We start from the raw sequence: 24,535 nt of genomic DNA, 5'->3' as shown, positions 1-24,535 counted from the left end.
CCATGCTAATGTTGCTGAGCAGGGCTCCTAAGGGAAAGCCTGTGAGTTAGGTGAAACGTATCATTTGTAGCTAAAGTCAGTTGCTTGATGGAAAAGGTGAAGTCTTCCTAAGCTTGGGAAGAGAAGTGGAAGTCCCTGGTGTAGGCAGAACAAGGTCTCAGGCCCTGCCCCCTGCAGGGCATCAGCCCAAGGCACTGGTGCCAAGTGGGCGGCACAGCAGGACGTGCGGTGGGACAGAGCTCAGGCCGTGGTAGACAGTTCTTCTCAGGTCTCTCGGCGAGCGCAGTATCCGAACTAACTTCAATTCTGTGGGTAGCTCTTATCCATGTTTGCTTTCTGTGCAGCAGAGCCGCATCTGCTGCCAGTCCCAGCAGGCTCTTCCGGAGCGGCGGCTCCCAGCAGGGCTGCTCACAGCTCGGCAGCTGTCTCAGTGGAAGTCTGGGGAAGCTAGTAGAAAGTATACAGTCACCCTATTCCATCTCCTTACCCAGTGAGAGTTTGAGGAAATGGGCTGAGCCCTGCCTACAGCCTGGGCTGCTGCAGTGTGTGGAGATCATGACCCCTCAGCCCCCTCTCATTCCTGCGCCATGAGTGTTCGGAGAACGACTGAGGGAAGTGCATACATAATGCCTAAAAGAAGGCTCAGGTTGGTCACCTAGGCGTGATCCCAGTCTTGGTGTGAACTTGGAAAGGATTCCATAGGGTCTTTGGAAGTGGGTGGAGGCAGTTGGGAAACAGATTAAGCAGAGAGACCAGGTTGGGGCTCCTCTAGGAAGCGTGGCTCGGAGGCTCTGGTTCAGTGCCAAAGGCAAAGGCCATTGATGGTCTTGGGAGGCCATGTGAAGTGAAGACGGATTGGAGGGTTGTCCTCTCCTCACAGGCGCTGGAGGGATGAGGGCACACAGTGAGGTGTTGGGATGTTTCTGCCTTCCCTAAAATCTTTCATATTGTGGTGCCCAGTGATCTGCTGTCCGTTCTTCATGCTGTTAAAATCAAACGAGGGTCGAACGTCCCATGTAGCACTCAGGATGCGGTCTGGGACACGGCATCTGTGTCGGAGCACCTGGCTTCACTTCCAGCTGTGCTCCCAATTCCAGCTGCCGGCTAGCGTGCTCGAGGCAGCGGTGATGGCGCAGGGAGCTGCATTTCTGCCATTCGTGTGGGAGCCCAGATTGAGTTCCCAGCTCTGATTGGCCTGCCCAGCTTTGCCTGTTGTAGGCATTTGGAGAATGAACCAGTGGATGGCTGCGGGTGGGAGTGAGGCGGAGCTTGCCTCAGTGGCTCGCCATCTCGCTCTCTTCTTTCCCTCTCCCTCCCCAACCCCCTCTCTCCTTCCCCCTCCTCTCCGCCTTTCAAAGTAATTAATTAATTAAAAATTGAAACCAAGCCCGAGTGGATATTTTAGGGCATTTTCTTTATGTCCTTTGCGCACGTGGGATCACTGCCCAGCTGATTGAGCGCTAACGTGTCTGAGAATGTCAACCATTGACGTGCACCATTCCTTCGGTGGGTGGTAGCTTTCTTCTTGGAGACCGAGTCCAAGAGCCCTCAGTCCCGGGCAGCTGCACACTCGATTGCTTTGTGCTGACGAAGCTTGCTTTCGTTTGCTCAGGTCCTAATGCTGGCCTCGATGGTCTTATTCCGTGGACGAGGTTCTGCAAGGTGCGTAGCAGGCGAGTGTTGCGCTCTGTGGGGGCGGTTACTTCACTGTTTGCTTTTCTTGGCATCTCAGCTAGCCCGCCAAGCCCCCAGGGCACGTTGTGCAGGAGGCTGGTCTCCAAGCCAGAGCCTCACAGGAAGCACCTGCTGGGTGATAACATTTTTTCACACCCGAAATGAGCCTTCTGTTGGCTCACTTCAGCCCCTTGCCTGGCAGTGTTTTGGGCCCCTTGATGTGAACTGTGTGCTTGGGGCTGTGTGAGTTTCCCCGGGCCTTGCGGGAACAGAGGAGCCAGTCAGACTCTGCTGGGGTCACCCAGACTGTGGCCTGCCAGCTGTCCTGGCCCTTCCTGGTGTGAGGGCAGCTGCTGCTTCTGTTCCCTCCCTGGGGAGGTTATTCCTGACTGTTTTGCTACTGGGTGTGGAGGAAAGCGGATCCCAGCCCAGGGAAATGGAAGAGAGAAGAGCTCCAGGTCCGAAGGCTGATAAGGGAGAGGGCCCCTGCAGCCACTCCCTCCGCTAGGGTTCTTGGGGCTTGATGGGGACACTTGGGTCTTTGGCAGCTGGCCCGGGTGGGGGGACAGTGGGAGGGGCATGACAAGTTACTACCTTGGATTTCTTTGTTCCTAATGTGTACCTTTGTATACTTTCAGGAAAATATAAGTGACAAAAATTTCTCCTTCTGGCTGTGGATTGAAAACATCCTAGAACTGATTAAAAAGCACCTGCTGTGTCTATGGAATGATGGGTAAGAGCCCTGGATGGGTGTGCTCTTGACACCTGTTCACTGCATGGCCTAACCTGCCCCGAGCTGGTCTCCGTTACTTGACGAGACCTATCCCATCCAGGCTTCATGGGTGGACCCTCACGAGGTTAAACTGATACTTTTCTTTGTGTTTATTTAATGGGAGGGACTCGAAAAAGTTCATGGGAAAGCGGAATTAAAAGTTTGACTTGATTTTGATGCAGAAGAAAAACTTCAGTGCAAAGGAAATGTTTTTTATACTATGTGGAAAATATAAAGTATGAAAAAGCTATGCATAGATTTTGAAATTATTTTTGCACCAACAGAAATGCATACTTTAAATTCTTCCTTTGTCCACAAACATTTTGAAGTACATGCAACAAAAGTTTCTTGAGTGCCTACTATGTTGTCCCTGGAAAAGAAGGAAAATCGCTTTTTTTAAATTTTTGACAGGCAGAGTGGACAGTGAGAGAGAGAGAGAGAGACAAAGGTCTTCCTTTGCCGTTGGTTCACCCTCCAGTGGCCGCCATGGCTGGCGCGCTGTGGCTGGCGCACCGTGCTGATCCGAAGCCAGGAGCTTCTCCTGGTCTCCCATGGGGTGCAGAGCCCAAGGACTTGGGCCATCCTCCACTGCACTGCCAGGCCACAGCAGAGAGCTGGCCTGGAAGAGGGGCAACTAGGACAGAATCCGGCGCCCCGACCGGGACTAGAACCCAGAGTGCCGGCGCCACTAGGCAGAGGATTAGCCTGTTGAGCCACAGCGCCAGCCCAGAAAATCCCTTTTTAACTTAGCAAATTGTTTCTATCTGACTTATTCTAAAGATCAGCCATATTTCAGCAAAAGCTGTAAGTTGATCAAAAGTACCAGAATATGCAAATTTACTTAAGTCTTCCTGTCCAGAATAAAAGTTGCGTAAATTGAGAGCTTTTCATGGCTTTTAGGATCACCAAGCAGCAATAAAGGGCTCGTGAGTCCAGCCTGTGTTCCATCCCACTTACACCGTGCTCATGGGTGCGTTTCCTTTTTTACTTAAGCGTGTGCAAGCATAAGTGCAACGCGCCCTTAAACGTGAAAGACATGCAAAAACCGTCCATCCATTTCTGTCCTCTGGTCTCTGGTCAAGTCCCCATCACTTTCTTGGTTTGTAAGGTGAACATGAACGTTAAAGCTGCGATTGAACCGGAGCCCCTCCCTCCACCTCTGCTTGTCCAGGTGCATCATGGGCTTCATCAGCAAGGAGCGAGAGCGCGCCCTGCTGAAAGACCAGCAGCCCGGCACATTCCTGCTGCGGTTCAGCGAGAGCAGCCGCGAAGGCGCCATCACATTCACGTGGGTGGAGCGGTCCCAGAACGGAGGCGGTGAGTGCAGGGCCCTGGAGCTCACGGTGCAGCTTCCTTCACAGCTCAGGCGCACAGTGGGATTGCAGAGCCTCCGCTCCCCTGGCCGAGCCCCTGGGTACGGTTTAAAAAACCACTGTGGACAGTGGGGGTGTGCGGCCTGGAACAGATCGGGAAGTGATAGGTTTTTTAAAGACAAGGCCAAGTTTGGTCCTGTGTGTTATCTGTGGATCAAGGATGTGACTCAGCATCATCTGCAGCCAGGACTTGGGAGGAGTTGCGTTCCCCACGCGCGTGATGTCGGCTTCCACCTCGCCTAGCGTAACCCCAGAGTGGAGCGCGGCGGAGGACGGGCCTTGGGAGAAGGGCCGCGGGTGATTTACACGCCCTGAGCGTGCGCGTGTGCTCGGGCTCTCGGGATGAGCCGCAGCTGTAAATTTGTCTTTCTCCTACATTGGATGAAGGAGTCCTTGGCTAAACGACTCCAAAAACCTTGGCATTAGAAAGCGGATTTGTGAGGAGGAGGCTGGACAGCACAGATGAAAAATGTTAGCAGCACAGCGGCCCCTGTTCTGCTGATTGGAGTCCGCTGGGTTTGAAGACTAGCGGAGCTGGCGGTGCCAGCAACTCCTGTGCTCTCCGCGGGTAGAAGTGAAAGGACACGATCCTTTTCTGGTTCTGCTTATATTTTTCCCCCTCTCCATGATGAAAAAGCCGGGGCTGGGATCAGAGCATGGTCTAGGCAGGCGCAGGCTCCTGCCTTCTCTTTTCCCTGATAGTTCATTTTCTGAACCAGCCGAGAGATGGAGCCGGCAAAGCACTCAAAGAGGTAGAAAACCCTTGGTGCAGGCTGTACAAGATACTCAATAAACCGCTGTGTCCAGATTCATAAATCCAAGCAGATAGTGAGACGTGCTGTGTTCTTGAAAGTAGTGATTGCAGCCGGCGCCGTGGCTCAACAGGCTAATCCTCCGCCTTACGGCGCCAGCACACCGGGTTCTAGTCCCGGTCGAGGCGCCGGATTATGTCCTGGTTGCCCCTCTTCCAGGCCAGCTCTCTGCTATGGCCTGGGAGTGCAGTGGAGGATGGCCCAAGTGCTTGGGCCCTGCACCCCATGGGAGACCAGGAGAAGCACCTGGCTCCCGGCTTCGGATCAGCACGATGCACCGACTGCAGTGGCCATTGGAGGGTGAACCAACGGCAAAAAGGAAGACCTTTGTCTCTGTCTCTCTCTCTCACTATCCACTATGCCTGTCAAAAATTAAAAAAAAAAAAAAAAGAAAGTAGTGATTGCCTTTATTTTTCCTATTTGAAAGAATTAGAATTTACGTAGGAATAAAACTGTCCCCCATCAGTGTTATAACTGCTAGAGTGTGATTAGCTCGTACCGGGTTCAGTCACATCCACAAGCTGTGCAGTGTTTTATGCTCTCTGGTTTGGCATGTTTCCCAGGACTCACTTGTTCTTCTCCTTTCTAGAACCTTATTTCCATGCGGTTGAGCCCTACACGAAGAAAGAACTTTCTGCTGTGACTTTCCCTGATATCATCCGCAATTACAAAGTCATGGCTGCCGAGAATATTCCAGAGAACCCCCTGAAGTATCTGTATCCAAACATTGACAAGGACCATGCCTTCGGGAAGTATTACTCCAGGCCAAAGGAAGGTGAGTGGGGTTGCAAGGAGAGCAGGGCCGCCCTGCTGAGAAGCAGCACGCGCGGTTCCCCGGTCCCCTGGTGCTGAAGAGCTGGCTCGCCGGCAGGCGTCAGCAGCCACACTGCCTTTGTCTTCCCGTCAAGGGGAAGGAGCCAGCACAGGCTCCACCCAGCCTGTGACATGAACCCCCACTCCCTTTGAACTGCTACAGGCTGCATGCATGCACAGGGTGGTATGAGCTCAGTGTAGCTGACGTACAGTCATTATTTGGTCTGATACAGTCAGTGAGAAACGAATGGTTAATCTCCCATTTTAGGGGTGTTGGAAATGTCCATTTGTGGTTTGTGTATCTGTTACACATCACTTTTTCCACGTGGAAAGAAAGTGTAGGGGACGTGGCCAACTTGCTCGTGTTAAACTTGAGGAAGTGGAGGCCCGGGAGGTATGGAGTGGTTGATTCAGGCTGACCCAGTTGGTTACTAGATCCTGTCGTCATTGCTGCTTACCATCGAGAGGAGACCTGTCTTAAAACGCAGATCTGCTGCTTCCACGGTCAGCCCTGAATTGTGCTCGGGAACGTTCCCAGTTAGACCCATCTGGCTTGGAACACACCAGCAAGGCTAATTAGTTTTGAGTCAGAAATCTCAATATCAGGACAGTAACTTCGGAGTGAAGATGCTGTTGTGATAACTGTGCAGTGCATCCGCCAGGCTAGCACCACCCATCAGAGACCTTTGTGTGTTTTAGGGCTCCAGCTTCATGTAGGACTTCAAAACTTGGCAAGAGAGGGCTGCCAGTTATACGGCTGCTGAGATCTCCCCCCATTTTCTTCTAGTTGCTTATGGGTTCCGCTGGAATTCCAGGTGACCCGGGCAGCGAGGTCATCGCACTTAAAAGCTACAGGCCTCTAAGCTGTCCAGGAAAACAGTGGCGTTTTGATCCATAAACAGTTGATCCTTCACCGTGTAACTTCTTCTAACGCAAAGTGTGCACAATGTGTTTGCTTCTAGGGCAAGAACCCATGGAACTTGACGGCCCCAAAGGAACTGGATACATCAAGACTGAGTTGATTTCTGTGTCTGAAGTGTAAGTGCACACGGAAGAGTGGCATGTTTAGAACCCAAGCCAGCCTTGCTCTTGGCTGGGGCCTGCTGAAGATGCTTGTGCTTCGCTTTTCCATTAAAATTGCTATCGCCTTCACAGGTGGACTTGTTGGAAAGATCCTAACTAGAGATCCCAGTGTCACTGACTCCCAGCATTTTACTGCCTTTAAACAAAAAACAAAAACAAAAACAAAGTTGTCTTTAAGGTATATAAATTATCCCAAAACGAATCCTTTGAAACAGCATAAATAAAATGAACAAAAATTGATCAGAGTGAGAAAGTAGTTCTTTTCAATCTAGAAAAGGCCAAAGTAATGATTGAGGTACATTTTCTCCGCTTGCTTTTATTTTGTTGTTTCATTTTGTAAAAGGTAGAAAAAATTTTGGAAAAGTCATTGTCAGTTATTTGGCCTGCAGCACTGTCTTGGGGTGAATGGATGTATAGCCATCATGTAAAACCACTCTGTGGAGCAGCTTTATCTGCATACAAACATCAAGGTAGGGATGAGGGACTCCCCAGAAACTTCTCTGGTGCTTTTCTGTCCAGGGCAAGCCCCGAGGCACGGTCACCTGAGGTGACACACTGGCAGCTGACACCAAGGCTAGCCAGAGCAGAGGCCGCAAGCTTCCGGCTGGCTGCTGCTCACTCACATCTCAAGAGGCCAATACATTTCTCCAGGGGCCGGGCTGGGCACATTCACCTCCCGCGATATGATCTATGCTTTTCAAGTGTAGAAACGTCCCCAAAATAAAGATGTAGAGTGGTAATGCAATCACAGACCAAAGCTAGGAACATCCCTTCGCACCACCGCTTTCCTAATGGTCGACCGTAACATCTCCCTTTCCTTTCTCCCCTTGTAGTCACCCTTCTAGACTCCAGAGCACAGAAAACCTGCTGCCCATGTCTCCTGAGGAGTTTGATGAGGTGTCTCGGATAGTGGGCCCTGTAGAATTCGACAGTATGGTGAGTACCGTGCCAGGTGGGCCCCCGGCCTTGGTGAGTGTGTGCCTGCTGAGGGGTGGTGTTCCTGGCATTCAGCACCTTCCAGAACGTCAGTGCCATTTCAGAGTTTCCCCCTCGGCCTGTGGTGCTGTCCCTGTAGAAATGTCACCGCGATTTCTCTGCTGGGAAAACCCCGTCCCTCTGCCCGAGCGCGTCCCGGGGTCCCCGAGGAGGGGAAAGGGACCGAGGCATGTGGTGAGGTGCTCCCAGGGTTACACCTCGCCAGCAGTAGAGACAGAGCGTGGCTGCCCGGCATCCAGGACCCAGGAGGGGCCTGTGCAGAGCAAGCAGCTCAAGGACTGAAACAGTTAATGAGCTCTGTGATGGGGAAGCGAGAGCAGGACTGGCCACACAAAAGAGAATCTTCCCTGGGGGCATGGTTTTCAGCTAGCCCATGGAAGCGCATTGTGCGCCCTGCAGCCTGAAATCCTGCCTCCCAAGGTTTCCTTTGGTTGGCTGAGTTTTTGCTGATGCTGTTTTGATTTTAAGCTCCTTTCTGCATGGAGCTATGCCAGTTCATTTTTAAACCTTTGGTCCCTGCTTTTTTTAAAAAAAAATATCCTGTGTGAGTCATTCCTGGTCTGTCTTCCTCACTGTGTACTTGGTCCCCAGCAAAGAATGTGTGCGCTCAGTAACGGAGAGGAAGGCAGGGAGGGGAAGGAGGAGAGAGTGGGCGAGGGCCGGCCATGCCCACTGCCCCAGGGCGGCCTCGGCAGTAGCTGTGGACGCTCTTGGTGGGCTGAAGCCTGGAGGTCGCGCGTCTGAGCCTTTCCTGCATCTTGAAGATGAATGAGGTCATTAGGTAAGCGCTTGGCTAGCGTGGGAGCAGCTTGTCCTGTTCCCGTTGGCCAATGACCCTTTTCTCCAGGGACCCCAGCGTCCTCTGTGGGGCACTGTTAAGCCTGGACAAAAAAACACAGCCAGCTTAAAGCCCTCCTCAGGAAATCTGAGAACTGGCAAAGAACGAAACAGCAGCCTCCTGTGGGGTGACTCCGTCCCCCCCAGCGCCGCCCCTGATGAGACACTTCCTACCTAAGCTGTGTGCAGGGCACTTCCGGGACAGGGACTCAGCTGGTGCTCGCCACAGCCTGGGGACTCAGGTGCGGCTGCTGTTCCCATGCTCACAGCCGTGGCTCAGAGCCCCTCCTCCTGCTGCGTCACTTGACAGGAGGGCTCTGTGTCCACCCAGGGAGAGCGTGCGTGAGCCGCGTCGACCGCCCTGGGCAGCCTCCTGCAAGAAGCCGGGTCTTTGCTTTGTTCAAAACGTACGCCCCTCGCGAAGCGTTTCCCTCTGTGTACTAAGAGGAGGCAGCGTGGCCTGTGGATGTGGGGCCTGTGTTGGGGATTGGCAGTGAGAGTCCAGCTCCGTCATCGCCGTTATGCCTGGTGACCCTGAGGAAATAAGATGGATTAATTCTCTCCGTCCGTGCAGCAGCGGGACTGCTTCCCCTCACAGTGATGCCCCGAGTCCTCGTCTTCTCAGGAAATGGTGTGCTCTTTGGCAACACCCCTGCAGCCATTCCAGTCCATAGGATGGCATTCCTTTCCTCTGTAGAATAAAACCAGGCTCTTACACGTGCGTACACACACACACACACACACCTGAGGAGTCTCTGGAGAAACCCACAGAAGACCACAAAAGCTGAAGGAGATAACATAGACATGGCTCTGTTAGATAAAATACGAGGTGGATTAATCTCTAAATTGGGTTGATGCCACCGTGGTTTGCTCTGTCCTCAGCCGTAGCCTTGACTTCCATTCAGCATCCACTCTTGGGATTAGGGCGTGTGCTCTGAAAGAGACCAGCTGTCCCGGAGCTGGCCAGTTCCCCCCAAGTCTGCAGGTTGCAGCTCTGGGCTAGAGTGGGCTCAGGGGCCAACTCTGGCAGCAAGCATAGGAGCAGGGGGACCAGACTCCTAAGGAAAATACCCAAGAGCATCAGAGCACTCATATTTTCTGCAAACCTCTGATTCTTGTACAATAAACTTCTCCCTCTGAACCAGGTTTCTGCCCTAGAATCTTGGGCCAGAGCCCCTAACAATAACAAAAAGATGATTTATTACTTACCTGCTACTTTGAACAGTGTGTATATGCGACCTAATGTAATAGGTACAACAGACTTATCTGCTAGGTACTGTTGGCCTCCTTTGACAAACGAGGGCCTTGTGATTTTAGAGGTGAAGTAACGTGCCCTGGTCACACAGTGACGAGCTCTGAGGCCAGGCGTGCCCCCGAGTCTGCCGTCTCGGCTGCATATTTGCACCACCAGATCCAGACGGGGACATGGAGGTGAACGCTTCATCATGCTTTTCAATCCAAAATAATTCTCCTAAAATCCTCCCATGTAGCCTGCACTGTTGAGTGCTTGGGATTAAACAAAGCTCGCAAGAGGCTTTACAGTCTGCTGCCGTGTGTCTCGGGCCTGGGAGGGCCATTCTTTTGGGCTGGAGAAGTCTCCATGGTGGGGGCTGTCCTGTGCATCGCAGGGTGTTGGGCAGCATCCCTGGCCCGCGCCCAGCAGCTGTCAGCACATCCGCCTCCATCCCCAGTCGTGACAGTCACAAACGGCTTCAGACGTTGCCAGGCACAGACAGAATCGTTCTCCACCGTGAACGTGGGATCTGAGGGGGAAAGCCAGTGTGGGATTCAGGCCGGAAGTCGGTGACAGGCTGGTGCTCTTTGATGAGCAACGCACTGATCACAGGTTGCCCTATTTTGGACAGCTGGCCAGAAGGCAGTGGTGGGAGAGGTGCAGGGGTCCTTACTATAATCCTGCTTCTGGAGCCTGTAACGTTACATGTTCGTTTATCTGACCTCCTGAGTGACCTCTAAGGGAAATTGATCATTTCCCTCCCCTGTCTCTCCCGCTGGCCTAGAGCTGAGCACAGCCGCAGCCTCGTTTTGCATGAGCGGATTTGCTGTCGCTCGGTCCCTAGACTTGCATAACAGCAAAAAGCTTTATGCTGCCTGGATGAATTCATGAAATTAAGCCGGGCAGGTTGTAGAGTAGTAATCCATCAGCTTAGGTGACATAAAAGGTCTTGATTAGTCCAGGAAAACGTGGCGTGCGTGCTGAAGGCCCTCTAATACCATGGTCCATGGTGGTTTGTTGCTGTTGGAAGTGTCTAGTGCTGTTAAATACGTGAGTGTGCATTTCACAAGCCCATGCAGTACATGTAACCGTGTTTTATCTTTTTACAGATGAATGCAGTATAGAGCATGAATTTGTCTCATCTTTGACAACAGTTTCACTTCCCATGGGAAATTCCCTCCTGCTGCTGTGTTTCTTCACATCCTGTGTTTCTAGGAGAATGAGCAAAGGTCCAGCAAGCTGGCTGCAACGTGTTGATAGCAAATGGACAGTTCTCTAATTCAGAAACGTGTTACTCTGAAGGGCTTCATGCGTCTTACTAAAGGTAAAAATTGAAAACTACTCTCTGGGTTTTGCAAATAAAAAGTCATTTTGATCCACCCAAAGCATCAGGACCAGAATGAGAGTCCTTTGGGAAAGATGAAAGGTTTAGCAGCACCCAGCAAAGCTTATGCATAAGGTCAGTACCAAATGCCACCAGTTGTTGGGTAAATCAGCCATTACTTGGAGAACTTCTTGATAAAGGAATGATGGATTCTGTCCTGGAGAATTCTTACATGTTTGCTCTGCTTTAAATATGTCTGGAAGTTTTCCACTGGTTTGCTTAGGAAATAGTTCAAAGCCAAATGTATATCCATGCTCTATCAAAGCTGGCCATCCTGCCGCTGGGTAGGGGAAAATGTTCTTTATTTCTTTACGTCTCTCACACTTGCCATTTACAACCAGAGGCCAGTCTTGTCACTCCTGAGAGAATCGGCTGTTCTGTTTGTTATGGCTGAAAGATACTGGCTAATAGCAATAGGCGAAGTATAACGTCACAGGTAGTGTTTCCATATCCAAACCTGAATGTATTCTGCTTTCATCATGGTCACCAGTCAATGAAATTATCTTTGCCACTCTCTCAATGCAAATCACCATTTTAAAAAATCCAAAATTAATCAAAACAGATTTTCAAGTGATATTTCTTAAATGGGTTAATGTGTCTTCATTGTTATAAGCTGGTATTTATTCCATTACCCATAACATTTGGAAAGAAGGAGTAGTAACTGACGTCTGGAACCACTGACTAGAAGAATTTCAAACCTCACACCTGATGTAACTGCACTGAGAACTGCCAGTTTTTCAGTGATAAATGTGTTTTCTGACAATCACATTTGCCAATGGTTCCATGATCTCTCCTGTGCTATTTCCAGAAACTTTTCTGAATGAATGTTCATGTGTTGTGGTTTTGACCTTCTGCCTTCGTTAACACTGACACAAGAAAGAGGCTCGGGGTGGGGGTAGGACAGGGGTCGTCCACAGAACCCACAGCCTGCTGTCTGTGTGGCTGCGTCTTGTTCCGTCACCTTTGCCGCCACATCCACCTTGCTTTGTAAGTGCTGTGCATCTCTTGGGTGGAGAGAAAAGATTTCTTGAAATTGATTTTAATATTAAAGCTAAATTATATGTATTGCATTAAAAAGTAATATGAGCACAGTGCTTTTTCTTGGTGCTGCATGCATATGGAGGCCACCTCTCCTTACATAAGGTAGTGAGAGCCTAACTGGGTTTTGGTTGACTCTTTAAATGGAAATGATCAAGAAGCAGGACAGCATTGAAAATATTGTTTGTGGTTGCTGGGGTTTAAATATTGTACTTTTGCCCTTTGAGAATGAGTTGGCATGATTTCATTTTATTGTACTAGCCAAAAGACTTTTTTCTTAAAGATTTATTTGAAAGTGTTATACAAAGAGGTAGAGACAGAGAGAGAGAGAGAGAGAGAGAGAGAGAGAGAGAGAGAGAAAGGGAGGGAGGGAGGGAGGGAGGGAGGAAGGGGCAGAGGCCTTCCATCTGCTGGTTCACTCCCCAAATGGCCGCAATGGCCAGAGCTGAACCCATCTGGATCCAGGAGCCAGGAGCTTCCTCTGGGTCCCCCACATGAGTACAGGGACCCAAGGACTTGGGCCATCCTCCGCTGCTTTCCCAGGCACATTAGCAGGAAGCTGGATCAGAAGTAGAGCAGCTGGGACTTGAACTGGTGCCCATATGGGATGCCGGTGCTGCAGGCCGGGGCTTTAACCCGCTGTACCACAGCGCTGGCCCCAAAACTTTACTTTTAAGAAGTATTAAAATTCTAGTACTAGTCTCATCATAGTGTAAAGATTTTAGAAGTTACTGGCATCATGAATTGGTTTAATATTTATCTCATTTACATAGGTGTCCTTATTGTGAAGTAAGATTAATACCACTGTTTTCCCAAACGTTGCCCTCATGTCCCCTACTTAGAATTGCTGTGCAGATTAAGATAGGTCAGAGGACAAACAACGAAAAAGCTCTAGTAGGTGCCGTTAAACAGCAGACCAGAAAACCACAGCTGCCTCCAAGGGCACAGTTTGGCCCTTGTTTTAAAATGGTCTTGGGTAATGCTAATACCCAAATTAAGAGTTTTCGTTTTTAAAATACATGTGAAACGGGACTGTCTGTTTCCAACCCACGTGGCCAGCGGTGGGTGAGTCACTGCTGGGAGGTTACTGCTGAGGACCATTATTTTCTCAGTGTGTCATTCAAGGCTAGAAAGCCACGCCCTTCTCAGAGGGAACTGCACTCCGGGCTGAGGAACTTTAGTCTACAATGAGATGTGATCAGCGTCAGACGTAACCTGGCAAGTTCAGTCCAATTCCTAGTGACACAGGCTGCCTGCTGGCCCCAGAACAAATGCAGGCCTCCTCATCTGCACACCGGCAGCATCTGTGTCTGAGAAATGGGAGTTTCTTCCTAACAACACTGAGAGCCATGTCTCTCCAGGGAGTACAGTGGAGGTGCACTGGCTGGTGGAGGTTTGCGTTCTCACAAAATTGACCATGATATGAAGTCACCGAGTAGACCATGGTTAAGGGATGCTTTTGCCTGTTTGAGTATATTTCTGGGTGGTGTTGGTAGGCTTGAAGTGTGTCAGATAAGCACAGAGCTTAAATACATACCACTTGGAACAACTGTCTCATTCCTAAGGACAGTTTTCTGAGACAGCATTAAATGAGTAAAACCCATTGATTGCCTGAGAGCCACAGAACATGAGGACAAGTCCTGATGAACAAAGTGGTCCCCTGTCCCACTGACTGTCCCAGGAAAGGACAGGACAAACCAGAAAGCAGTCTGAGAACTGGTCCATCTGTCTTCTGGACTGGGGTGCTGTTCCCAGAGTAAGGGGTATTTACTTGAGTGGATTCATGGATTCTTTAGGGTAAGATTCACTCATTTCTTAATTTGTCAGGTGTATATTGGTGCCCCAGCCATGAGCCAGGCTGTGTTCTAGAGGTTTGGGAAACACTGGCAAACAAGAACAAAGAGGCCTGCTCTCATGGAACTTAAGGTGCTCTGAGATATGAGACCATATTTTAAATACAGTCACTGAACTCATTAACACGAAAGATTTTGTCACACATGTAGTCAAGAGCTACCAATAATGTAAGTGTTGAAGCAAACAAATGACACTAAAGCCAGTTTTAGGAAAGATAATCTGTTGTTTTTAGGGTTTTCTGTGTCTGTGCCGCTTTTAAAGGATACTGACTCAGTAATACTCAGCTTCCAAGTTGCGGTGAACCAACTTCAGGTTTTTGTGTTTGCTAGACTTGCTGAGAAATTAACACTATACTTGATTTGTTGTAGAAAAAAAACATATTCAAACAGTTGTAAACTTATTTATTAAAGTTCAGCTGGGCATACAAAGAGCATCAGGTTACCTAGAAGGCAGAAAGCTACAAAGCACTCCTCAGACTGTGCAAGTTCTGTCATATTTCATGTCAACCTAACACTTCAGTGCCTGCTGGCATCTCCTGGCAGCCTCTCTCCATCTCTTATACGTGAATGAAACAGTCTTGATCACCTTTGCTGTTCCGGCAGCTAGTCAAGACTCCACGGCAGTGAAGGCAGGCTGGGCAGACAGAGGCTAGGAGTTAGGTTCAGAATCCAGAACAGAAATAAAACCCTCAGCCTCTGCTTAGTCTTCCAGTCTTTCCCATCCCCAAACACATGCACCTTCTACAACCTAGAAACACACATCCTGTCCGCACTTCGATTCCCCAAAACCTCTTCTGCAAGTGCCGCCTTAACACATCCAAAGGCTGCCTCCCCAAGCCGTCTGGCCTGCGGCTTCGGATTCGCTCCTTTTAGCTGTGAGGAGCAGCAGCAAAAGTGGGCAGATTACCTTAAAAGAAAAAGTTCCACAACAGTGAAATGATCTTGTATCAACAACAAGTGTAACTTTTCATTCTTTGGGATTCTCCACACATTTGTTGCCCTTGCACTAACTTCTCTCTGTGGATACACATATCCATAGCTGCAGGAGGCAACATGTGACATTTGTGTCTGTCCTTAAAGCTCAGTGGGAGAAAGGCCCTTACTAATATGAGTGAGTTAATATGAGTAAGCTAATACCCACATTCTATCCACTGTGGGCAGAATCAGTGTTGTAAGATGTGTGGGGAAGCAGCGTGAGGCTAAGAGTTAAGTATCATAGCCCACTCGTGGGCGTGGACTTGATGTGTTTTTTAATAGGTTACGTTAACAAACTGTTGATATCCCTCCCAGCTCTAAAATATCAGTAATGCAGGTGACAGGACACTGTGACTCCTGTAGCAGAAACTTAGTTTTAGATAAAGCACTTCAATAGATGAAAATGTGACAGCCATGGTGTTCAACCTTCTCCTGTGGCTCGACACCAAACGCTGACCCTAACCCTGGAAGGAAGGAGCGCTCTGACCGGGGCGGGGTTCCTGGGTTGGAACTAATGCCATTCCTACATGGAATGAATTAAACTGGGAGCTGAGGGTTGCTGGTTGGTCCACCTTAGAGCCTAGGAAGGCAGGGCTGTGTTCATCTCTCCCAATAGATGTCAAGGCTTTGTGAAGATAAACTTCCCTGTCTTTGAAGGCTGTTTTAATAGTTCATCAATAAATACTGAGCCCTTCGTAACTGTGAAAGGACAGTGTTAGCTTCTAGAGTGCCAGAAACATGCCTGCCCACCCCCACCCTCACGGGTGAGCCCCTTACAGGCCTCTCCTGCTGATCCTGACACCCTACACAGAGCCTGGCTCACCCTGGGCATTCCCAGTGGATCTGAACCAACTAAACAAGTCAGGGTGGCCAGCCCCGGGGGTGAGGAGAAGACCTTAGTTGTTTTAAGAAAATTCATTTTTCACACAGTTTTGTTTATACATGTATTTATTATGCTGTAAAAAGCGACACTACCTGATTTCATTTAAAATAAATGTTTCCCAGTTTCAGAATACTTACAACTTACGGATTTTAAGATTAGATTCACTTTGGGAGATATCGGAAGCAAATACATTCATAGTTGTGTAATCCCCAGGAAGAATCTAAATCCAACATCAGGTCATTCAGTCCCTGCCAGGCAGAAAACAGCATCAAGTGGTCCCTAGCGAATCCAGCAATGCAGCTAACTGGCTGTGTGGCCACAGCAGGGTTCAGCCATTACCGAAGATGAGACCAGCGAGAAAAACAGTGTACATTAATCTTTAAATATGAACATGACCAAATAGTGCTCTCGTGATACAGAAAAGCAGATGTGATCCTAAAGCCAGAACCAAAAGATCTTTGGAGTTTACTGATAGTAGCAAGTTTGCAGCACAGTCAACAAGCTTTTAAACCACGTGTACTCATTATTACCGGCCAGAGCAAACAGCAGAGAGGAGCCGGTGCATAGTCATAACATCAGGCGCAACTCAGGGCACAGTTGACTAAACCACAGACTTGACAAAACAGCCTGGAGCTGAGAAAAGATGCAAACTCCCTCTCTTCCCAAGTAATAGAAGCTCTGTTTATTAGAGAAAAGCCTTCCAGCCACATACCTGAGCTGTCCTTGTGTTGCATGTTATCACACAGTGCAGCAAAGCTAGCTCAGCTCATGGCAATTAAAGCACGTCCCTCCTCCCACAGCATCTTTGGGGGTGATGCTCTCCTGGGCAGCACCTGTCTGGGTGGCTTGGTAGACCTCAGACCTAAGGGGCAGGAGCGTGGCAGCCGGACTGGTTGCCCAGCCCCATCCTCCACAGAAGCCAGAGCGAGCGGGCAAACCGCTGCGTGCCTGGGGGTAGCTATGGAACAGAAGCCATGGCTGTCCAGGTCATGGGGAGCAGTGGCTGACTGACAGCCAAAACCAAACCCCCAGAGGCTGTGCGAGGAAGGTGCCAACAGGCAAAATAAAGCTTGGAAGCTGCAGTGTGTGCTGAGAGGGGAAAAAGGAAAGAAGAACTGCCCTATCCAGGAATGACTCGCATTCCTGAAGTCTGACCTGCGCATTCACTGGACACAGCGTCACAGAAGTCCATGTGTGGGTGTGAGCGAGTGCGCATGTGCACGCACGTGTGCTTAGTATCAGAAATCCTCCCTCACATACCCGCCATCCCTTTGAAGTGAGATGGGACACAATGTATGTGCGACTCCTGGAAAATTCTGCTCATTCGATTTGGAAGCCCCTTTTACCTACCTTCCAAATCAATTGTGAGTTCCCTCCCCGAGACAAAGAAATGATGGGTCTCAATTCAAAGTGGCCTTTCTTTTTAAAACTGGATAGAGAGGCCACCAAAAAAATGTAGCACAGAGAATCAGAAGAAATCGGGAGTGACCCAGCGGTCCCCCCGAGAGGACCAGTATCTCAACGCAGAGTTTGAAGGACAGCTTTAAAAACTGGTGTTACTTTAGCAGTTCTCACACCATCAGAATAGCTTTGGTAGCTTAGACCATTTCTAAATGTGTCTTTTTCCTAGACGCTGAAGAATACATGAAAGAGTGACAGTAGCACATCCCTTCATTTTCTAAACTGATGAATTGGACTAATTTATACTTAGTAATCTTGTCTCTGGTTCATCCTCTGTAGACAAATGGCAACATTCTAGCTCTGATGCCAGAAATATGAAGCATGTTCTGACTCACCGTGGAAAACATGAAAACTGCATAGTATGCCAGCACTCACTCTCCCAGCCAAAGGGAAGAGGCAGATACTAATGTCTGAGAAGAGAGGCTGGACTGAGGGGATATAGAAAAAGGAAATGTTTTTTCAAAAGTATCATCACTGCTACATTCACACATAGGTTTTGGTCACCAAACATATCTTATACAGATTCCCTGATAATGTCTAAACAGATTCAGTCTATCCTACTAACAGTTGTTAACTATTAAAATTTTTAAAGAGTCACACCATAAAGCTTGGGTGATGGGAGACACTTTAAACATACAACCCTAAGTGCATCTTAGTTGTTCAAACACTCGAACAAAATCTAAAGTCTTGAAAATCACATAGTTTGCTTCTAAGAACAGCCTTGACCCGTTTGGACAGACTGTACAACAGAGCTTAATTTCTAGATGCATTTCAGCACATCTTCACCAGGAGTCGAAAAGTCACAAAACACACAAATCATGAAGACCACAAAGTTAAGCTAGCATTGGTAACTATTTCTTTTACATCAAATTTTACAATGCACGAGGTAAATATTGCTCACATTATGGAGGGAGATTGTTTTATTTCTATTTTTTCCCAAAGAGATCAGATTTGTCCTGTGCGCACAATGAAGAAAACTCCAATAACACTGAAATGACAAAGGTTGTAAAATATGCATCACTACCAGATAGAAATACACACGTTCTTCATAATTATTTTCCACAATTAAATAGGTAAGTGATTTCAATCTTGGGATGTAAGACCATTATAACAAGCCATCAAGGTTCTTATGGACGGTTTGATTTTCCTTTCCATTGTCGGAATCTCCTTGAGGTGTGTACTGGACTTGGTATTCCTGGAGGATTTTAAACACATCGTGGTGTCCAAAGTGCAGCGCTTCGTCCATGGGAGTGTTGTTCCACCTGAACAGCACGGACAGAATCGTTAGGTAAATCTCTGTACGAAAACAATTTTCCACCATTTCTAGGTCTTCAAAGCAGTTCACATGTCCATTCGAATGTAGCCACCTCAGCAGTTACTACAAGTAAAAATTAATAGTCCAAATGCAGGAAGGAATCTGTGAGTCAACAAGCGGCTTGGAGACACGCTGAAATGTGAGAAGAGGAGGAAAGGAGCTTGCTAGTGCGGCCCAGTGTCAGGGAGGGCCTGGTCCTGGCACATCTGGGAGACGCCTAGTGTTCCCAAATGTAACTTCATGAAGAGCTCAAAGCAGCAACCGAAATCCAGGTGTATAATATCCACCATCCTAGCCTTAGACACACAATTTGTGTTCTGTCAACTCCAAACCACAGGGCATGTGAGATGCTGACAGAATCACAACCTCTTCAGGGCTCAAACACGCATCTGAGAAGCAAGATTGGCTCCACAAGGGACCCTTTCCTTTCTCTGGTAAGGACGGGGAACAGTGGGCTCATGCGACCACTATGTGGCCAGGGGGAGAACTCCCTGTGCTTTCCCGTCCTAAGTGTGCTGCTGGGGCCGTGCTGTGTAGAGAGCTGGAGATGAAGACTTGAACTGAAGAACTGCCAGCAGCGATTAGTCAGCAAAGCCCTTAGCAACAGCAGCCATCCCTATAAAACTCAGAGCCCAGCAGATGACGGATCCCACGAGGCCAGTCTTCGCCCCACATCCCTCCTCTCCCGCCCTCCACGTGCCACTCTGCCTCATGCCCACTCTCTCTGCCTCCCGCCCACTCTCTGCCTCCCTGCTGCTCTCCCTCCGTTTCCTGCTTAGCATCTCCTGAACCTTCTGCCCTCTTAAGGGGGTCATCGAATGGAACGAATCAGTTTTAAAAAGTCGTCTTTAGCATTTTTGGATACAGTTTGGTAACCTGTTCTGAATTTTTTAAATCAGGTAAGTAACACTTTACACATATCTGTGTGTTTCTCCAAAAACAAAAAACACCCCAGCTAATTAAGTGGCCTTTTGGGCATTCATTAGTTTGGGGACATGGGGGCTGAAGGAATCCACAGTTTCTCCACAGCATGTGATCATCTGTCTTTGGGGAAAAACTGAATGCTGAGTGCAAGTTTCAAAAGTCTTCCATGAAATAATGAAAATGCCAACTTGAAGAATACACTAAATGTGCTCTACTATGTTATACTTCTAGGTGACTATGATTCTATGAAATAAGACCTCTCCAAAAAATTACCTTAGGTCTTTAGCTTCCGTGCTGGACTAGCTGACTACCTAGTTACCAAATTAGTTCCTTAACCAACTTTGCCTGTCAGCTGCATCTACTTCCACATTCCTAGAGGCTAATTTACGGCCAAAAAAAAAAAAAATCAGAAACACAAAGCACAGTAAACATTTCCAGCATGTGTCCCACAGTGTTTTAGCTGGGATTATAAACAGGGTTGGGGCAGGGCAGTGGGAGGGGCTCTGCAGTTTCTTGCTGTAGAGAGAGCTGGGCTGGGCATTGCATTTGGGGATAAGAGGCCGGACTGTCACTCTGACATGAGGTTTTTTAGAATACTGCCCATAAATGCCACTTGAATCACAGGGTTTTAAAACAACTTCAGGAATAGCTACATAACCAACAAGTTACCACTTAAAAAATTGCCAGCAACTCTCAGACACACAAGTTTCCTGCTGAATCACAAAACGCAAGCCCTGACTCAAAAATAGTTCAAGCTATTTAGCACTCAGAAGAACCAACTTGCTCCAAACTTCATACAGCTCCCAGGTCTCAGATACAAAATGCAAACTTTTTTCCTTCTAAGCTTTTAGTTTCATTCAGTGACTCATCAACTCCAGTTTACACTATCCAGATACGTGAGTAAAGAGTTTGTTGTACACCTCTACACTTCAGATACAGTCTGCCCTGTGCTTTGGCCCCCTGAAGACCTCATTTGTCAGAGGGTGAGTGAGTATCAGAGTATCACCAGGAGGGAAAGGAACAGACAACACTCCTTCACATCCCCCCCAGAGAGCATTTCTCCTTTTGTGCCTTCCAATCTCCTCTCTTTCCCAAAGCACCAATTACAATTCAGTTTCCACAAAGCCTTTAAAAACTGATTCTACTCAAATACAGGAATTTCAACAAACACCAATATATTCATTTTAGCATTCTCTAACAGCAGTTCCCTTACATATTTTGTATATGCTCTTCTAAATATTTACCTCGTCTACCTTGTATATCTAAGAGCCCTGTGTGGACAAAATTCCCATTTTACTTTTTCAAACACAAAGAACCCTTTTCTTTTACAAAATATGAAGGCCAGTCAAACCAACCTGAAAATTTCCAAATAAGATAACATTCTTACTAAGAAATAGGATATGGGAGACAGAATCCATGCAGCAGAACAAAGTTTTGTTTGTTGACTTCATAACAGGTTCAAGAATGTCTTAGTGTATTTAAATATGCCATAACAATATCACAGCTCTATAGAATGACATACTGACTGGCCAATGATTTAAGAAGATAATGTGAGTGCTTACCTGTCCTTGGGGAAAGGGTTTACTTTGCAGGCTTCCAGCAAAAATTTAACAACTTCAACGTGACCTATATCCCACCCCACCCCGAAGAAAAGGGCAGATTTTAGTATTGAGTAGAAATTAAACCTGAAAAAAAGAAATAGGATGAGTGGTTCACATATTACCCTCTGCAGCAGCTACGTGGAGTGCTGTTCTAGAATCGTAGTCCCGCTGTTCCATGTCCATGGCTGACAAAGCAAATCTGAAAATTTGTAAGCATGGCTATTCGTCAGTACATAACATTTAATTCACACTTGCCACATTTACCCCATAGGTTAAAGCTAAGAGTCTCTCAGATGTCATTCTTCACCAGGCTCATTAGTGGTAATGAGAGAACTGTTCAACCACTACACAGGTGTCCTGGGTAAATACCATTTCACAACTTGTCCTTACCCAAGCACTCTGGGGGAAAGATGAAATGTTAGCCATCTTTCACCGAACTACACTTCGTATTATTATTCAAAACTCAAGAATAATGGCACAACTATACCAAAATTTATGTTTCAGAAGGGCAAGAAATTAATACCTGTAGTATACTTCTGTGTGTTCACTAGGGCTCCCATTCTTTAACATTTGATAGGCTATGGTTTACACGTAATATTCAGGCTTTTTATGAAGGGTAGAAATTAACCATAGAAATTTTTTCACTTGAAAGTTTGATCAGCTATAGGGCAGGCATTTGGTGCAATGGTTAAGATCCCACTTGAGGTGTCCACATCCAAAATTAGGGTGCTAGAGTTAGTCCCAGCTCTGCTCTCAATGCCAGCTTCTGGCTCATGTGCACCCTGAGGGGCAGAAAATGAGACTCGGGTACTTGGGACCCTGCCACCCTTGTGGGAGACAGTTGAGTTCCTAGCTCCCAGCTTTGGCTGACCCAGCTCAACTGCTGCAGGCATGTAGGGGGTGAAGCAGCAGATGGAAAAGGTAGTACACATGCACACTCTTGCTCGCTCTCTGAAAAATAAGCCAGCTGCACTTGCTGTACAAGAGACCTTATACTGGAATACAGCTTACTGTGGTACACCTTACTATGGTATACAGCCTTTCTGATCCTGGTGATCCAGAGGACATTGAACACTCCTATTTACCTCTCTTCCCTACCAAAGATGGAGGCAAACAGCAGGTAGATGGAGAGTGACAAGGCACTGTCCAATCACACTAAACCACTGATCACTAACTAGACTGGTCAGTTACCACTTGGGAAAAAAGCATCATGGGCTTTAGCGGGAGGTAGAAAAGGACAGGACAGGGGAGCAGGCTAAGGCTCTGGACTTGCAGATTTACTACAAATGTTATTGGGGTCATTTTTATGAGTGGGAAACGGAAGTGCTCACCCAGCAGCAACATCAAACCCAGCTGTAAACCACATGCTAACCCGCCCTGTTCACATACCTTCGAAGTGCAGACACATCTCCAGTATAGGCAGCAAACAAAAGGTTGATCACTGACTTTACCTGTGAAGAAAAGAAAGTTCAGATATCCACAGGGGAAAACAAACACGGAGCCTGTATGTACAGCCATCACCAGCGGTTCTCATGTGCTCTGAACACTAAAGCTAGATCACACACAGGAGGTCAGCTCATGTACACTTCTTCAACCAAAAGACCACACGGGTGGTGGTATTCTTTTCACAGAGAATTGTAAGGGAGAATTCAACAATAAAGGAAAGGTACAGGAGGGAAGGAATGAAATACCAATTGTCACAAAAGAATGGAAGCTTGCAACCTGTGAAATTCGCACCACTGGGGCAACCAGAAGTTGTTTAGAACCCTTCCCTCTGGGCCATGTCTCAACACGGTGAGCAAGTCAGCAGTTACAGAATTCACACATCATTTTATTAAAACAGAATTGTGCCTTACACTCACAAATGCCTCAGCCCTGCCAGCAATCACTGTCCTTGCCAAGCCACTGGCATCTTTGCAAATCTTGCAATAGCACTATTAGTCATCATCTTAAACCTGAGAACGGGGCTGTACTTCTCTGGAAAGTCTTCCATTCAGTGCCCGGGCTAGGTACAAACTGCAGCAGTCTTAAGAACTTGTGACACCATCTCTCCTTAAAAGGTGGGTCAACTCCCAAAATGTTAAAGTCACTATGGAGTGTTCCAAGACTTCAAAGGCATCACTGAGTGCCATGCGTCCACTTTCTTGTTACTCCAGTCAAAAGAAAAGGCTACTTATCCTAGAGGCCAGTGGATTTTGGTCTGCTTTCATAAGACTTCATGCAACTTTCAATGTTTGAAAGTACTTCATAAACTCCCAATTTTGTCTTATGCTTTGCAACTTCAGCATTTATGTTGATGACTCAGCCGATCCTGGACTCAACGGTAGAAAGCAGTTTAATTGGAAGAATGGAAAAGTGACCCAGCGTCCCACAAAGCTCTGGAGCTACACTTCCAGATCTTAAACTAGATCTTCTCCCTTCCCTCTCTGGCTTCCCTTTCCCACAACCTGTGAACTCTGAAAACTGCCTGGAAGGGACCATTGCTGGATATACTGAATGCAACATTTTCAAAGTGTGCCGTGCAGAAAACTAGTCCGCAAGATGCTATATTAAATTACTGGCCCTGCCTGCGTTCAGATATGTTCTTCCAATAAATCCCCCTTCTTGGATATTCATGAGCACAGGAAGGGCTCTGCAAAGCTCTGCAGTGCAGGAACCGGGTCTACCTGGCTGAGCACACCCCCACAACTTACTGCTTACCAGTGGTGCTGCTCTCAGTCGCGTCCAAAGACCTTCCTCTCCACCTCCAATCCACCAGCTGCCCTTTCCGACTCCTGCTCAGCCTGCACCATGCATAACCCTACAGCCCAGCACAGTTTTCTCAAAGGGGTGGGACAAAGAGCTTCCCCAGAATGTTCTAAAAACATAAGCCTCCCACTTCTAGTTGTCCTACACCTAAGCCTCAAATGGGGAGGTTTTAGGGAAAGGAAATAGACACTTCTTTTTTTAAGTCTCCAGTGACTTCGATATGCACTCTTCTGGTTTATGACCCACCCCTGCAGGTGCCTTAACTGCTTTCTCTTTCAGTGGGGTCAAGTCCCTCTGTGCTTCTGGGCCACAGAAATCACAGGCTACTGACCGGCTACTGCAGACGATTCTCCCTATTTCCAACTGGTCTACGATTACTGCTTCACAACTGTTTTTTGTTTGGTTGTTTTTTTTTTATTTTATTTTATTTTTCCCTTTTACTGGCTCCCTTTGTATCTTCTTCAGGCCTTTAATACTAGTGGTGATCCCTAACACAGATAGGTGATCCTGACTACAACTGTACTGAAAAGATAAAGTCTCATCTCTCTCTTCCCAACTCTTATGGAGAATGTCTGCTTCTAATCTTGTCCCCTTACCCCTTTGTTTTTTAGCATCTACAACTTCTCCCTCCTTTACTGTCTTCTTTATGTCTGCCTTCATACAGACACTTCATGCTACTTTGAAAAGCTGCAACGGGTGCCCTCTTTTCAACGACTATTTTCTGAAAGTCTCTTACGCCTTGCCAATCACCTTCACATT

At 47.7% G+C, this 24,535-nt stretch overlaps 2 protein-coding genes across 2 annotated transcripts in view; one reads left to right on the top strand and one right to left on the bottom strand.

The window, feature by feature from the left end:
* Positions 1-12,069, top strand: part of STAT1 (signal transducer and activator of transcription 1) — a 47,953-nt gene extending 35,884 nt beyond the window's left edge. Inside the window, exons 19-25 of the mRNA XM_062189361.1 lie at positions 1,613-1,662; positions 2,313-2,407; positions 3,618-3,763; positions 5,221-5,406; positions 6,407-6,482; positions 7,361-7,463; positions 10,704-12,069. Of these exons, the coding sequence (XP_062045345.1) occupies positions 1,613-1,662; positions 2,313-2,407; positions 3,618-3,763; positions 5,221-5,406; positions 6,407-6,482; positions 7,361-7,463; positions 10,704-10,718 (671 nt within the window). The 3' untranslated portion in view covers positions 10,719-12,069. The remainder of the gene's footprint in view (positions 1-1,612; positions 1,663-2,312; positions 2,408-3,617; positions 3,764-5,220; positions 5,407-6,406; positions 6,483-7,360; positions 7,464-10,703) is intronic.
* Positions 12,070-15,766: 3,697 nt separating this feature from the next.
* Positions 15,767-24,535, bottom strand: part of GLS (glutaminase) — a 95,364-nt gene continuing 86,595 nt past the window's right edge. The window contains exons 15-18 of the mRNA XM_062189339.1: positions 22,418-22,479; positions 21,151-21,227; positions 20,990-21,053; positions 15,767-18,450 (exon numbers count right to left, since the gene is read on the bottom strand). Coding sequence (XP_062045323.1) covers positions 18,294-18,450; positions 20,990-21,053; positions 21,151-21,227; positions 22,418-22,479 — 360 coding nt within the window. The 3' untranslated portion in view covers positions 15,767-18,293. The remainder of the gene's footprint in view (positions 18,451-20,989; positions 21,054-21,150; positions 21,228-22,417; positions 22,480-24,535) is intronic.

Source organism: Lepus europaeus, chromosome 1, assembly GCF_033115175.1.
Source record: "Lepus europaeus isolate LE1 chromosome 1, mLepTim1.pri, whole genome shotgun sequence".
Lineage (NCBI taxonomy): Eukaryota > Metazoa > Chordata > Mammalia > Lagomorpha > Leporidae > Lepus > Lepus europaeus.
Note: the sequence above shows the minus strand (reverse complement) of the source record. Positions and strands in the feature narration are given on the sequence as shown.